The 16,307-nt window shown below is 35.5% G+C and overlaps 1 protein-coding gene and 1 long non-coding RNA gene across 5 annotated transcripts; one reads left to right on the top strand and one right to left on the bottom strand.

Annotated features, from left to right (window-relative positions):
- Window positions 1–1,849: 1,849 nt before the first annotated feature.
- On the bottom strand, window positions 1,850–6,631 carry LOC130731272 (uncharacterized). 4 transcript variants are annotated; one of them, XR_009016623.1, is made up of 6 exons: window positions 6,517–6,631; window positions 6,156–6,401; window positions 5,987–6,078; window positions 5,770–5,874; window positions 5,523–5,623; window positions 1,850–4,692 (listed from the first exon to the last, which is right to left on the bottom strand). It is a non-coding gene; the product is annotated as an uncharacterized LOC130731272 (long non-coding RNA). The 4 variants fall into 4 exon arrangements; XR_009016625.1 differs by having other exon boundaries at window positions 1,850–3,616; window positions 4,067–4,692; window positions 6,156–6,598; XR_009016624.1 differs by having other exon boundaries at window positions 1,850–4,112; window positions 4,483–4,692; window positions 6,156–6,595.
- Window positions 6,487–9,681, top strand: LOC130731271 (probable aldo-keto reductase 1). The gene is made up of 7 exons (XM_057583502.1): window positions 6,487–6,588; window positions 6,970–7,140; window positions 7,346–7,567; window positions 7,672–7,844; window positions 7,990–8,086; window positions 8,370–8,523; window positions 9,141–9,681. Exons 1-7 carry the CDS (start codon window positions 6,529–6,531, stop codon window positions 9,332–9,334), a joined length of 1,071 nt encoding a protein of 356 aa, XP_057439485.1. The 5' UTR covers window positions 6,487–6,528; the 3' UTR covers window positions 9,335–9,681.
- Window positions 9,682–16,307: the final 6,626 nt, after the last annotated feature.

Here is a 16,307-nt window from a genome sequence, read left to right as displayed (position 1 = left end):
AAAAAAATATTGAAATTATATAAGTAATTATTTTTAAATTAGTTTTAATCTTTAAATTTTATATTGTAAAATATTTTCTTCTGTAGGAGCTTTATACCATGTAATTTTAACATAAATGATTATAACTACATATAATAATGTATTATAATTCTCATATGTCATATTTAGTATATATATGTATTCTAATTCTCATAGAGATATTTTTACTTTTAAACTTTCATATTATATGTCTAAAATTATTTTAAAAGTTATGCAAATGGTGTTTAGTTATGTTAAAATTTATTTTTCTATTAGTTTTAATATGAAACTATTTCATGTGAGATGTTCCTCCCCATTTCTTTTTTTTGAAAGATAAAGAGAAATTTCATGTGAGATGTCCCTCCCCCATTTCTTTTCCTGCAATTTAAATATAAATAAATGGAAATTATATTTTTACACGAATATTTTTTAATTCTCATAATTTTCATAATCAATTTTTATATATATATACTTACTTCTAATTTTCTTTTTTTGAAAGTAAACCACAAATCTATTAAATGCCAACCAGAAATAAAGTCATTACATCAGAAATAACCAAAGGAATAGCGGCATCAGGAACCTCCTCAACCCATATCGAATTGGCGTAGGTTTCGGCGTTCCTTGTAAAAAAGTCCGCAAGAGTATTACTTGTGCGCCTAACAAAAGAAAGAGTCACATAATCAAAAGCAAAAACTATTAAACAACAATCCTTAATAATAGAGCTCAAATAAGATCTCACATCCTCCTTTGCCTTCCAAGCTTTGAAGAGTTGCAAGCAATTTGTTTCCAAGCAAATCCGACGGAAGCCTAAATCCTTGGTCAAATGCAAAGTCCATCTCATGCTCATTGCCTCCGCCAAGAGAGGGGAGATAATAGGATGAGGAAAGGAGCACGCCGCGACCATAACTTTACCTTGACTATCCTGTGCTATCATCCCTAAGCCAGCAATACCATTCTCATGAAAAGAAGCATTATGAAAAAATTACTTAAATTATTTTAAAAGTTATTTATTTATTTATTCTAAACATAAAAATATTTTAATGAATGATTTTCATCCCGTGTGAACATTTTACAATGTAGCTTTAACATGAATAAATGTGATGATATCTATCCTAATTTTCTAATCCAATGACATTCACTATCAAAATTTATACCCTTGAGAATTCTGATACGGGAAGTATGATATATATAAATAATTATATTTTATTTTTAAAAAATAATAACTCAATAAACTAATCAACGATAGAATTTCATTGAAATAGATAAACATATTAACTCCTAAAATTATTAAAAAATATAAATGAGTACTTTAGTTCTATAAACATAAATGTTTTATTAGCTTATATATGAAAGCATTTTCATTATAATGTTCACTCCCGCTTTTCAAAAAAAAAAAAAATTAATGTTCACTCCCGTGTTATTATAACCATGCTTATTAACTTACAAATGTGAGTCCCATTAATTTGAAAAAATGACCCACATTTTTAGTGGACTTCACATGAATGTTTCTAGCATTATTCATAATAATTATCATGCTTCTTTTACCTTCTTAGAGGAGCCAAATCCATGTTATTAACATTGGTTGTTTATAGGAAGAATATAATACCCAATATCTATTGGTAATGCTGCTGAAGAAGACATTTTGTAAGTCATAGTTAAACTACACTATACTTTAAACCACGTTTAATGAAAATTCAATGAGTTTCTATAATTTATTTTCATACAACCATGATAACCCTTAATGAATTTTCATATGACGGGTTCATGTTACCAAGATCCAAGTTGCTATGTTTGTATAAAACCATTCATGATGTTCAACTTAGACGAAATCTACAACAGATAAACAAATCTCTGACAATAAGAGTAAAAAACATACAACATAAATCAAATTGTTTCTATAGTTTCAGAAAAAAGAATTCACTATGTTATACATAGAGATGGGAAATTTTTACATGGCCATATCAAACTACATTAAAACTCATAAAAGATGCCACGCACTGGCTGTCAACAAAATGATTTCCTACTTGAAAATTGTGGGGCAAAGTTGAGTCCAAATATCTCCTTAAAAGTTCCACTCTTTGTAAAGTGTTCCATGTCCTCTATGTCAGTCCACAGGCGATGAGCCAGTTGAGTTGTAAACTCCTTTGCTTCAAGCTCAAAGGAAGGCACCATCTCGAATATAGGTTCATTCTACCAGATTTTGATTTCCTCTTCTGCATGTGTGCTCAATATCTGCCTCTCTTTTAAGCTATCTCATGTTTTCAACAAACAAATGTAAATTTTATTCATAACAATGAGTATAAATAGAAAGTTTAATCATAAAACCTCAATATATATGAGATGTTCCCTTGACTCAGGGGTCAAGGTTTGTCCACCCTTCCAGACTTATTGCATTGTGAGAAAGTTTGGTTATTATATGACAACCTTTCCCGCTCTACCTCCATATAAATAGAATCTGATGGATCCCCTTTAGCAATTATGTGAAGCAAAATAAAAGTAAAAAAATAGAGAAGTATGTCTTCTTTCTTGTGGCACAGTGCTTGAAAAAATGGCTGTGAGAAACTTAAATAAACTTAATGTTAATTTGGACCCTCATGACAACAATCAATTTTCTTCTACAGAGTACAGTCATAGAGCAACTGAGCATGTGCATTGAAAAAGGTCACTAATCAATTATTCATTGAATCAATGGTCAAGAGCTTCAAAACAATTAGAACTCATCATAGCATTGAATTAAAGATAAAATTGAACAACCTTAATACACCAGGTGAGACCATTGAGCCATCACTTGATAGTTTAGTAGTCTTTGGGTTTGTTAATTTCTTTTTTAATTACTTACATGCTGATAAAAAATAGCACACTTCCACTTAGAAGCCTGCTCAATCCCAATCCCTCATTCCTCAGACCTTATTCATCTCACAAAGCTGCATTCTATAAATTTAGGAAGATGCATCTTGATGTTTAAAAGATCAAATTTTAGTTTTTGAAGGAAAGAAGAGTCTCTAAACACATCAGTGCCACAAGAATGACAGATTCTGCTAGTTCTGATTGGATGCCAAAAATTAAATGGTGTGGGTTTGTCTCTGACAGCTTTTGCTCCTTAATGGTAGCATGACTATCATCATAGCTAGTGTAACCATTTATTGCCCAAAGACATGCCACCCAAGTTCCTCAAAACGACTATCAACACACACACTGAATGCAATATATGAGATACCATCAATAGAAATGTGGAGAGAAGTTATAAACAACTGGCATATGAAAAAGAAAAAAAGAATGTCGTTAAGCGTAATGGCAAAGAGAATGTCTTCATTATACAGAAGATTACCAAGGTATTGTAAATTATTAGGTTGAGCGTGTTACACTCAAGTGACTTCTACTGGAAAACCTTCTGTGAGTTTGGATACAATTCAACATTATATCGTATACAAAGTTTCTACGACCAATTTGGTTGATGTTGTGACCTCTGAAGTCCTATATTTAGCAAGGATAACATGATGTAGATTTTGTACCATAGTTACTTATGGACATAGTTTGGTAGCAAGCTTCAGAAGCTTGAAGCATTTGAATTTTGATTGATTTTCCAGAGGAAGCTAATCTGAAATGTACACAAGGTAGGAGCATTAAGAGATGAGTTTTGCTCATTTTGAATTTTGGTGGTTTATAAATTAGTTTTTGAGAAGGGTAATGCTTTCTCTCACTATATCGCAAACTGAAGAGATTATTTAAATTTCTTTAGGTAAATGAAAATTTAAGGGATAGTTGCTTGTTCAATGTTAAAAGCAATCACAATAAGTATTGGCTCAGTGCCCTTTAAACCACCCAAAACAGATTCCAAACAACATTCCCTATAGTTTTCTTACTCCGCTGGCACAATGATTGTAGAATAGAACCAAAATGTGACATGTGAGATATTTGCTCAATTCAATCTCTCGTTGACATTCTCAAAAACTTATATTGATTTAGAACTAAAAAGAACCAATGCAGAAATAAAGTGAGATGAAAAGGATTGCAAAAGGGTAAGAAAGTTAACAGGGAAAGCATGAACCTTGATGAACCTGCGACAACTATCGTCTCCTCCCAAGGACCTCAAACTGATACAATCAACTATGAGAATAAAGGTAGTTTCCATCACAAATATCAATCTTAGGAGAAAAGAATCTCTACTGATTCACTTTAACTACTCATACTTAAAAACAATTATTAGGATAAATTATCTGGAGAGACAACAAATACATCTTATCAAAAGCTCTTTGAAATCTCATGCAAAACTCTATCTGTAGCATCAGATATGATGTTATGATAGACTAAGCATGCATTATTGACAAACATTGAGAGTTAGATTTTGATCAGCAAACAAACAGAGAATTAAATAGAGAAAAAACATCACAGATCAAAAGTACTTAAAAATTGGCACAAGAACAGAATAGGATTTAGTTCTAGATATAGTTCTTCATAACTCACCTCAATATTAAAGTTCGAGAATTCATAGCAAATGAACTTTAGGCAAGGTCCTGCAATAAGCAATAGTAGGGTTGGATGTGAACTTCATAGCAGCTGTTGTAATCTGAGGCTGCACCATGAAAACAAAAATGGTTCCTGGTATATGTGTGAAATATTGCAGGCGAGAGAACACATGATTCAGAAATCGGCTTCCTTCCCCAACCTCTCTTGCTGCAACAGATTATCACACAGTGAGACTGAATAACATGAAACTTAGAGGCTCATAATCTCAGTGTAGCGTGATTATATGAAATGAAATCATGCATCTTGAAAGCTAAAGCTTCAAAAACAAAAAATAATAATTAATGAAACAGGTAAGTACCTTGATTATAGATATGATACTACTTTAAAATAAAAAAAAAAAGTTATTTCTTTTTGTAGACCATGGGATACTCTCCCTTCATATAGCCTATAACAAACTCTAACTGAAATATCAGACAGAAAGTATAACATGAAGATGCAACTTGAATTTCATTACATATAACATACATTACTTTAGCTGATTACATATGTTCATGCATTTAAAATCTGAACGTATTTAGCCTGCATCATTAGCTTCTTGGCAAGTATGATTATAAGTTATAACCACCAGATTACCTTAGCTTTCTGCCAAGTATCATTACTGAAAATGTAAGAGTATGTCCTTTCAAAATGAAATTTTAAAAATCATAACCAAAAAGAGATAACAAAATGAATCACTCTTCATATAATTTCAAGAATAAAGAAAACAATTGAGAAGAAAGAGGAGAAGAAATATGAGGAAACCTGAATTCACTCTTCTAGGTGCACTAACTTTCAATATCAATTTTCAAATTCAAATTGTGATTTCCCATCTATTGCTCAATCAGCATCTAATATTATGATGTATATCATCAGAAGAGAAAATCATGGGAAGCTGTAACAGAAATATAATTCTTTATGACTTGTCATGGGAAAATGATTAATAACATTTCAATTGGAAGATGTAACTGAAATAGTAGTTATGAAAAGGAGAAATTTACCTGGCTAGTGAGGACGGTGCGAATGTAATCAAGGTGACCCAGAAGAGTGAACAATCCCATGTACAACTTTTAGTTCCAAACCTTGATCTTGTAGTCATCACCTGCAATTCAAAAAACACTCATAAATAAACACAATTGTAGTCTCTACATACCTTAATGATAGTAAAAGATTGAAAGAAAAATGATAAGTCAATGAGATTAACAGATTCAAAGAAGATTAAGGGAAAAGACTTGAGAGAAGCTCAACCTGCGTATAGCTCTTCCTATGCTCAGTTTTCAATCATATTTTGTGATGTTCAAGCTCTCACATGGAATACCCTGAATGTTGTTCCCTTTCAGACACGTTAGTAAGCTGCTTCAATAATCAACACAACAAAGAAAAGAAAAACAAAACCTCAGTTCAATGAGAACATAAATGACTCACAAAGAGAATCAAGATTTGCTATAAACATAAAAGCTCTTACCTTTATGGAAGATATGATGTAGAGCATCGGCCTCTATCTGATTTAGGGTTTCTACGAAATAGAGGGTATTGTATCTGATTTAGAGAATCGCCCTGCAAACCACAAATTTATCAAAATCAAAATACAGGCAATAAAATATAAAATTAGGGTAACTGTAAGCCCTGAATACCTTTGGTGACGCCGTCGTGCCGTAGAGAGGGGCGATTTGGTTCATGGAACTTTGATGATAGGAACGCACTTCGGTACCTCATCATCCTCTCTCATGCTGCCATCAATTCTATGCCACCCATATACGTCCCAGATAGGAATCTGTTATCAATGGTGGGAATATAATATACAATCCTTGAATCTTCTGTTTCTTTCAGAAGACCTCATCGCTATATAGTGACATATTCAGTGATGAAAACAATGAACCCTGCTGACACATCCAGTGACGAAATTAAAGATCAAAGAAAAGAAGTGAAATTAAGCACTTGTTATATATAGATGCAAAGGGGATTGGATATATGCAATTAGGAGTTTGATATTACTGAGAAACCAAAATGGCTGCACAGCAAAGTGGATTGATTCCTCGTGTGAAACTTGGAACCCAGGGCTTTGAGGTGTTATATTAATTCTTCATATTTTCTCATGTCATGTTCTTACTGCAACTACTAGAAATAGCATGTCAGTGAAATGTTCTAGAATTGCTTTTGATTAGAAATTTCAAGTCTTAGTGTTATAAGTCTCACATTGACTAGTGATATGACCAAACATGTACGTTTATAAATGTTAGAGCAACCCTCAAGTTTGTGTCAACATGGGAGGGATTGTGAAACCAAAGATGCACTTATTAAAATAGTAATTTTTCATTCAACCTCATTTTTCTCAAACCCTACAAGGGTATGTGAAAAATTGAGTTGATACAAAGGGGCAGGGCATATTAAAAAGTAGGTGTGAAAAAATCAAACTGAGATTTTTGTTTCACTCCTTTTTGTTTTTAGGTTTCAAAACTGGGATTTGGGTGTATGGGCCTCAGTTGGGCCTACAATGACCCTGTTGCTGAAGAGGATGGTGTATCTATTATTAAGTATGCATTCAACAAAGGGATCACTTTCTTTGATACTGCTGATTGTTATGGAGCTGCTGGTGCAAATGAACATTTGGTTGGAAAGGTATAAAAAACTACAATGGATTTCCTTTTCCTTCTTATTGTACTACTCATGTCTATGTCTACATAATTGAAATTGAATTTTCTATCATAAAAACTTTGCCCATGTTTAACTGACTAAATATAACATTTTAAAGGGAAAAGCTCTTAGTTACCATGGAACTACTGACTAAGTTTGTTATTCTATCCTATAATTTTGTTGATTCTAGGCCTTAAAGGAGCTACCTAGAGAAAAGATCCAGTTAGCGACAAAATTTGGTATCACGAGAAGAGAATTTAATCAATTTACAGCTCTTTCTGATATACTTGTCCAAGGTTCACCTGATTATGTGCGCTCATGCATTGAAGCTAGCTTGAAACGTCTTGATGTTGAATACATTGATCTCTATTATCAGCACAGGGTGGACACATCTGTACCAATAGAGGACACAGTAAGGATTTCTCTCTTGAGAAATTTGAAAGGAGACTTTTATGTTTTAGCAAAGTGCACATTATATACATGTCAATTTTTGCTAATAATTTTGTTCTGTTATAGGTAGGTGAACTTAAGAAATTGGTGGAAGAGGGTAAAATCAAGTATATTGGGTTATCTGAAGCCAGCCCTGATACAATAAGAAGAGCACATGCAGTTCATCCCATCACAGCTGTACAAATAGAGTGGTCCCTCTGGACTCGTGACATTGAGGAGGAGATAGTTCCTCTGTGCAGGTTAGTTTGAGTTCTTCTCCAAGTTCATAGGATATAAATGCAGCTCTCGTGACTGTTTCTTCATTAAAAAAAATTCAATGAGCTACTTGATGGTTAAATGTTTGTATTAATGTGACTTAGGATTTTTAATGCTTTATTGATGCAGGGAGCTCGGTATTGGCATTGTACCGTATGGTCCTCTTGGTGGTGGCTTTTTTGGCGGAAAAGGTGTTGTGGAAAGTGTGTCTGCAAGTAGCTCTCTGGTAAAGCATTTTAGCACTTAATTGTTTGTTTCTGCTGCATGCCCTGGAACTGTTAGGATGTTGCAAATTATCTAATAAGCAATGATGAACTCTTAATCCTTTAATTTAATTAACTATTTGATGGGTTGTTGTCTTATGTGTAAATATCCATTCAATTGCAAATACTTGTGTATATGCCCTTCTCTTGTCATGTATCAACTATGGTGGAAAAATTCTAAAAATTCGACTTTCTTTTGTGAAAAAATGTGTTGTTTAATTTCCTTATGGTTATTACATATATCAGACTATACATCCCCGCTTCCAAGCTGAGAACTTGGACAAGAATAAGAGTATATATTATCGAATTGACAGTCTTGCTAAGAAGCATCAGGCCACTCCTGCTCAATTGGCATTAGCATGGGTACTCCAACAAGGCAAGGATGTTGTGCCTATTCCTGGTAAGTGACAAAATATGTACTTATTTGAAATAGACAAATAGTGGTATATAGCAAAATATCTGATAGGTACTTAAATGGGTTAGTGGGTGTTAAGCATCCTTGGGGATCATTTGTGTAATTGAGTTGTGGAGAGTCCAGGTTTTCTCGAATAACCTGGGTTACTTTCAGTAATAACAGAGTTTTCTATCTCTTCCTTGGCTGTGTTTTATGACTTTTATCAATATCTCTGATACCTGCTGCTCCGAGCTAGTATCTTAAGTATATCAGAATTTTTCTTTTTCTAGCACGTTTAGTTCCGCTGTGCAAAACCCCATAGTGTAGCTTCTGGAGTTATTGTGCTTTAGATACAAACATGCTATTAGCCTGAATAAATTATTAGGCGTGGACACTTGGTATATTTCTATCATTGTACTAGTTCACAGCTTAAACAAGTGAAAAACTATATAAATTTCCGTCTAGCGTATATGAGCACATATGTCTTTCTCCTTTATAGTATTTCGAGATTTCATTTTCACCTTTCTACTTGTCTTTCTCCTACTCAACCAAGAAGCATGTATGTGTTTTTCTGTTTATCCATGTTTTGCTGTGTAAGTTTACAATTGTTTATACCTTGACAGGAACAACAAAGATTAAGAACCTAGATCAAAATATCGGTGCCTTAGCAGTAAAACTATCAGAAAAGGACCTGAGAGAAATTTCTGAGGCAGTTCCCACTGATGATGTAGCAGGTGGGAGACACCACAATGGACTCGATCATTTTTCTTGGAAGTTTGCTAACACACCTCCAAAAGATTCGAAGATCTCAACCTGAAGCTCTCTAAATCCTTTTCAGTTAGAGAATGCTCTCAGTCATGATTTAAGGGCAGCAAGGCTGATAGAAGCAAATATCAGGAGTCTACCTGAAACTAAACATCAGAGTTTCACCAAAGTCTCTGTTGTTAATTATGCTTTTCCCCATTGCTCACGGGGAGATTGAAGAATTGAAGAAGAAAATGTTGCATTAATATTACTATTCACATAAAGTTCCTCTGTATGCATGCTTATGTATTTGTGTATTTTCTACTAATAAATCTGTAGCCAGACTTTTCCCATTTTTGTATATATTGTACTACCATAAAGTTAAATGAAATAAGAGTACTTATACAAAGACTGCATAAGCGGGCGATTTCTACTGTACAGGAATTTTTTTATGGGTAGCATACCGGAATGATGTGGTCCAATGAAGATTTTACATTTGTGTTGATTATTTTATTATCATAATTATTTATGTTATTTCTAATTATTGCCCAAAACTACTGTTAATTACAACTACACCCCAAAGACTTTCTTTTAGAAGAATCACAGGTCCAACTTTCCAACGTCTCCCATGCCTCACCTGAACCTTCACGTCATTAGCATCTACTAGTTAAAGTTTAGAGCTTCATAGATCTCTTCAGGAACATGGTCTTGCTCACCCAATCCCCTTTTATACATCACTCAACGTCTACCAAAAAAAAAAAACAAATTCGACCACGAGACCAGAAACTAGAAAAGTTATGTGATATAGCTAAGACATTACTTGGAGCAATTACTAGACATACTTTCAGAGCTAGTAAGCCAAAGAATAAAAAGGAACCATCAAGTAATGCTAAGTAATAATACTATTGTTTTGACTGCAAGATCCAACGACATGCACAAGTAAAAAGACAAAGCACAAGAACCAATTTCTGAAAGGATTGTTCATAACAACTTCAATTTTCCCCGGTATTCCACACAGTGCTGAATTTTCCCATCTAAACACCTGAGTTCGTTGTCGTCCTTCTGGGTATTCTAATTTCCTCAAATGTCAAAAATCAAAATCCTAAAAAATTAGGGTTTCAATTGGCCCCTTAAAACCTAAGACGTAGGAAAACAAGGGTTCCTCAAATTCCAATTTGCCCCTATAAACCATCGTTGTGTTCGAAGAGAGAATTTCACCCAAACATAACAGGGTTTAATTGGAATTATTCAAAACTGAGAGTGCAAATCATAATTAATACAATAATAATTAACTAATTAATGACATGTACATATGTATTAATTTTATTGGGCCAACTCACTAAGGTAGCCTACACTCAGCTTAAACTCCTGTACCAGAGTAAGCACCGCATAAGCGTGTGGCCAATGATACATGTGTTTAGCGGCGGTTAGATATGAAGAGTATGTTGAGATATGTAGATAAAATAAATAGGGATAAATATATTTAGTATATTTTATTATTAGGATAGATCTTTTCCTTATTTAGCTATTCCTAAACTCTTGTATATATATATGTACTCAACTTCATGGAATAATCAATCAGAATATTTCATTCAAGTTGGTACCAGAGCTTTCTAATTCAAGTCTCCCTCTGGTTTACTAGTTTAGTGTAGGGTTTCAGCCGTCGTAGGCTAACCCTTATTTTTACCGGCTAGATTTCCGAAAGCAACCACCGGACGCCACCACTGCTGCCGGCTGCTGCTACCATAGTCCGCTGCTGCCACCACCGTGATTCAATCGGTGAGCCTTTCGTTTGAAGTGTGTTTGGATTTGTTTGGTTGCGGTTGTTTTTCCTGTTTCTGGTTGTTCTTTTTTCATGGAGGATTTGCTGAAGGATAAGTCTCCCAAGGGTGAGAAGAAGAGTCTCATCTCATTCGCTTTTCCTGGGACTCCTAAAATCACTTATGAGAAGTTGAATGATGCAAACTATCTAGATTGGTCCAATGTTGTTGAGATCTGGTTTTTGGGTCAAGGTTTGTCAGAGCACCTTACTAAAAAGTGTGCTGATATTGATGCTTCTGAGAAGAAGGAATGGGAGAAGGCTGATTATTATTAGAAATTGAAAGGCCTATACTCAATCACAAAAGCTAGCTCAAGAGTTAAGGTTTGCACTACCCTTATAAAGACTATCTATGCTCTATCTCTAGCCAATGTGAGACTTCTAACACACCCCCTCACGCCAGGGACTGAACAACCTGGAACGTGAGATCAACAACAATGGGTGGCCCAATTATGAGAGGTCTCCACAACAAACAACAAATGGATCTAGGATAGGCTCTGATACCATATTAGAAATTGGGAGGCCTATACTCAACCACAAAAGCTAGCTCAAGAGTTGAGGTTTGCACTACCCTTATAAAGACTATCTATGCTCTATCTCTAGGCAATGTGGGACTTCTAAAAATTATCAACTTGTTTCTTTATTATACCAGACAATTGAACCTAGACTGATTGTTCACTTTCGTCCCTACAAAACATGTTATGATGTGTGGAAAAAGGCACAGGACATCTATGCTAATGATATTCAGCGGTTGTACGATTCAGTACGTAATTTGGAAAATCTCCAGATGACTGATCTTAATTTGCCGTCTTATCTGAATAAGGCACAATCTACCATTGTGGAGCTGAAGTCAATGCTGGTTAATGATGATTTGAAGAAGGTGTTGGAGAAACTTGACAATATGTTCATGGTGTTTGTTTTGCATGGTCTCCATAAGGATCTGGAATCTGTTCAAAACCAGACCCTTACTAATCCCAATATTCCTACAGCAGAGGAGCTTATTAACTGTTTACTTCGTGTCCCATCATCTGCCACTTCAGCTAGAGTTGAATCTCATACAGCCTCTGACTCCTCTGCTCTCATATCAAATTCTTTTGAGTCAGGGGGTCGAGGCCATGGTCGTAAAGGTGGTGGACGTGGAAGAGGAGGTAGAGGAAATCTCCATTGTTCTTACTGTAAGAGGGATGGACACACACAGGATCGTTGCTACTCTATAGTTGGATTTCCAAACAAAACTGCTAATGTCGCACAGTCTATGGAGTCCAAGGTTGAATCTGATGGTGCAAAGAATCACTCATTCTCAGCTGATGAGTACAAGGGATATCTCCAGTTGAAGGGCGCTCAACAATCATCTTCATCAGCGGCTGTTGCTCAAACCGGTAATTCTACGATTTGTTACTCTCATTCTTCACTTGTTGGATCATGATTTTTGGATTCTGGTGCCTCAGATCATCTCAATGGTAATCCTTCCTTTTTCTCTAACTTATCATCACCCAAAACTACACACCATGTTACCCTTGCAAATGGCTCGAAAGTACAAGCCACCGGTGTTGGGCAGACATCACCTCTTCCTACACTACCTTTGAGTTCTGTTCTATTGGTTCCGGGATGCGCTTTTAATCTTATTTCTATCAGTAAATTAACCAAATCACTAGGTTGTACCATAACTTTTACCTCTGATTCCTTCTTCATACAGGACCGGAGTACGGGACGGATGATTGGAGCAGGATCTGAATCACATGGACTCTATTATCTACAACAACCATCTTCTGCAATTTGTGCGGCTGCTGCTGAATCTCCGAGTTTACTTCACCGTCTTCTGGGACATCCGAGTTTGGACAAATTAAAGAAGATGGTGCCTTACTTGTCGCAGTTGGAGTCTTTGGAATGCGAGTCATGTCAGCTTGGGAAGCATGTTAGGTCGTCTTTTCCTAGTAGTGTCAATAAAAGGGCCCTACATCCATTTGATGTCATTCATTCTGATGTTTGGGGTCCAAGTCGTGTTTCTTCTATTTTAGGATATAGGTATTATGTCAGTTTTATTGATGATTTCTCCAGGTGTACTTGGATATTTTTAATGAAAGATAGATCTGAGTTGTTTAGTATCTTTCAAAAATTTTGTCATGAAATTGAAACTCAATTTGATAAGAAAATTTGTGTTCTGCGAAGTGATAATGCTAAAGAGTATTTTTTTGATTCCTTTAACTCTTTTATGAAGTCTCATGGCATTATACATCAGTCTAGTTGTCCACATACACCCCAACAAAATGGGGTAGCTGAGAGAAAACATAGACATATTGTGGATACAATTCGTACTTTATTGATCAATGCTAATGCACCTTTAAAGTTTTGGGGGGAAGCTGTTTTGACTGCAGGATATTTGATAAATCGGATGTCATCATCTGTTTTGGGTAATCAGATTCCTCATTCCATGTTGTATCCTAGGGAATCTTCATTTTGTGTTCCGCCTCGTGTCTTCGGTTGTACTTGCTTTGTTCATGATCTTTTACCAGGTCGTGATAAGATGTCTGCTCGGGCTGTCAAATATGTCTTTTTAGGTTACTCTCGTGTTCAAAAAGGATATAAGTGTTACTCTCCATCCACCCATAAGTTCTACACTTCTGCAGATGTCACGTTCTTTGAAGATACACCTTACTTTGTTACAACTGGTCAACAGTCTGATCTAGATATCATTCCTGTGGTCTTACCTGTTCCTCATATGTCTATGTCACCATCTTCGGTCATTACTTCCCAAGCAGACACTTCCACTCCATCAGCGCCAGCTTCTGATATGTCTCGTTATCACATTACTTATGAGCGTCGCCCATGACGTATAGTAGCGGATGAGCCCCACGACTCAGTTTCTGCATCAGATGAGTCTTGTGATTTGGTTCCTCATCCAACCCCCTCTCCTGCTCCGGATCCTGTTGATTTGCTCATTGCCCTCCGGAAAGGTAGTCATTCTACTCGTAATCCTCATCCTATTTATAATTTTCTCTCATATCATCGCTTGTCCCCTGCATACTACGCTTTTGTTTCTACCATATCTTCCATTACTGTACCTAAGACTATACAGGAGGCCCTATCTCACACAGGTTGGCGTCAAGTGATGATTGACGAGATGACAACTTTAGAGTTTAATAATACATGGGAGCTTGTTCCTCTTCCTGCAGGGAAATCTATTGTTGGTTGTCGTTGGGTCTTTAATGTTAAAGTAGGCCCTGATGGACATATTGATCGATTGAAGGCTCGTCTTGTTGCCAAAGGGTACACTCAGGTTTATGGCTTGGATTATAGTGATACTTTTTCACCAGTTGCAAAGATGGCGTCTGTTCGTTTATTTTTTGCCATGGCTGCTATGCGACATTGACCCTTGTTTCAGCTAGATATTAAAAATGCCTTCTTACATGGTGATCTGGAAGAAGAGATCTATATGGAGCAACCACCAGGGTTTATTGCTCAGGGGGAGTCTGGACTAGTTTGTAAATTGCAAAAGTTCATGTATGGTCTGAAACAATCACCCCGAGCTTGGTTTGGCCGTTTCAGCAATGTTATTCAGCAGTTTGGGTTAGTTCGTTGTGAAGCGGATCACTCAGTCTTCTTCAGGTGTTCATCCTCAAAGAGGTTCATTTATCTTGTGGTCTATGTGGATGATATTGTAATCACTGGTGATGATCAAGAGGGCATACAAGCTCTTAAGCAGCACCTGTTTCAGCATTTTCAGACTAAGGATCTTGGATCTTTGCATTACTTTCTTGGGATTGAGGTAGCTCAGTCAAAGTCTGGTATTGTTATTTGTCAAAGAAAGTATGCGCTTGATATTTTGGAAGAAACAGGCCTTCTTAACTGCAAGCCTGTGGATACTCCTATGGACCCTAATGTGAAGCTTCTGCCTAACCAGGGGGAGCCTTATTCTGATCCAGGAAGATATAGGAGGTTAGTAGGAAAGTTGAATTATCTCACAATGACCAGGCCTGATATATCATTCTCTGTTAGTGTTGTCAGCCAGTTTTTAAACTCTCCTTGTAAGAGTCATTGGCAGGCTGTTATTCGGATACTTCAATACATAAAAGGGTCGCCTGGAAAAGGTCTGGTTTATACTGATAGAGGTCATACTAGTATTACTGGATATTCAGATGCGGATTGGGCAGGTGATGCAGGTGATAGGAGATCCACCTCTGGTTATTGTGTTTTTATTGGTGGAAACCTCGTCTCTTGGAAGAGTAAGAAACAAAGTGTTGTTGCTAGATCAAGCACTGAAGCTGAGTACCGTGCTATGGCTCATACTACGTGTGAGCTCTTGTGGTTGAAGCACTTACTTCAGGAGTTGAAGTTTTGTGCGATTACTCCTATGAACTTAGTATGTGACAATCAGTCAGCTTTATATCTTTCTTCTAATCCGGTTTTTCATGAACGAACAAAACATATAGAAGTTGATTGTCATTTTATTAGGGAGAAGATTCTTTGTGGTACTCTTCTGTTTGCTCTCAAGATCAGTTGGCTGATATTTTTACCAAGTCTTTACGGGGTCCCCGGATAAAATATATATGTGACAAGCTGGATGCATATGATTTATATGCTTCACCTTGAGGGGGAGTGTTGAGATATGTAGATAAAATAAATAGGGATAAATATATTTAGTATATTTTATCTTTTATTAGGATAGATTTTTTCCTTATTTAGTTATTCCTAAACTCTTTTATATATATATATATATATATATATATATATATATATATATATATATATATATATATATATATATATATATATATATATACTCAGCTTCATGGAATAATCAATCAGAATATTTCATTCAAGTGAGTAAAAGAAAAAATTGCCTCGCATGTGTTTTAAACCTAATTTACATAGAAGAAAAATATTGGACATGCATTTTTTCAATATAGTACTTGCTTACCTCTGAATACAACTTATCAATATAATTATGGGTTGCCATTATGAAATTTTCGAAGAAGAGTTTATGACATAATCAATGATGAAAAGTGAAAACAATGTTCCTACTGGGCTGACACATTGGATGATGAAATCAAAGATTGAAGAAGAAATCAAGTTGAGTTTCTTATATGTAAAGTATTAATGAGAGAAATTTATGTATATTTATCTTGATTATTTTTAAAATTGAATGATTGTAGCTGTGAAGGTTGACTGCAAGGTAGTACATGAGATAAAAGTCAACTAAATTTGTTGTATATAAAGGAGCGCCATA

This window comes from Lotus japonicus, chromosome 1 (assembly GCF_012489685.1).
Source record: "Lotus japonicus ecotype B-129 chromosome 1, LjGifu_v1.2".
NCBI lineage: Eukaryota > Viridiplantae > Streptophyta > Magnoliopsida > Fabales > Fabaceae > Lotus > Lotus japonicus.
Note: the sequence above shows the minus strand (reverse complement) of the source record. Positions and strands in the feature narration are given on the sequence as shown.

Coding starts and splice junctions, on each gene's coding strand:
- LOC130731271 (XM_057583502.1), top strand. CDS start 6,529: ATGGCTGCACAGCAAAGTGGATTGATTCCTCGTGTGAAACTTGGAACC. Junction 7,141..7,345: donor ATGAACATTTGGTTGGAAAG/GTATAAAAAACT, acceptor TGTTGATTCTAG/GCCTTAAAGGAGCTACCTAG. Junction 8,524..9,140: donor GGATGTTGTGCCTATTCCTG/GTAAGTGACAAA, acceptor ATACCTTGACAG/GAACAACAAAGATTAAGAAC.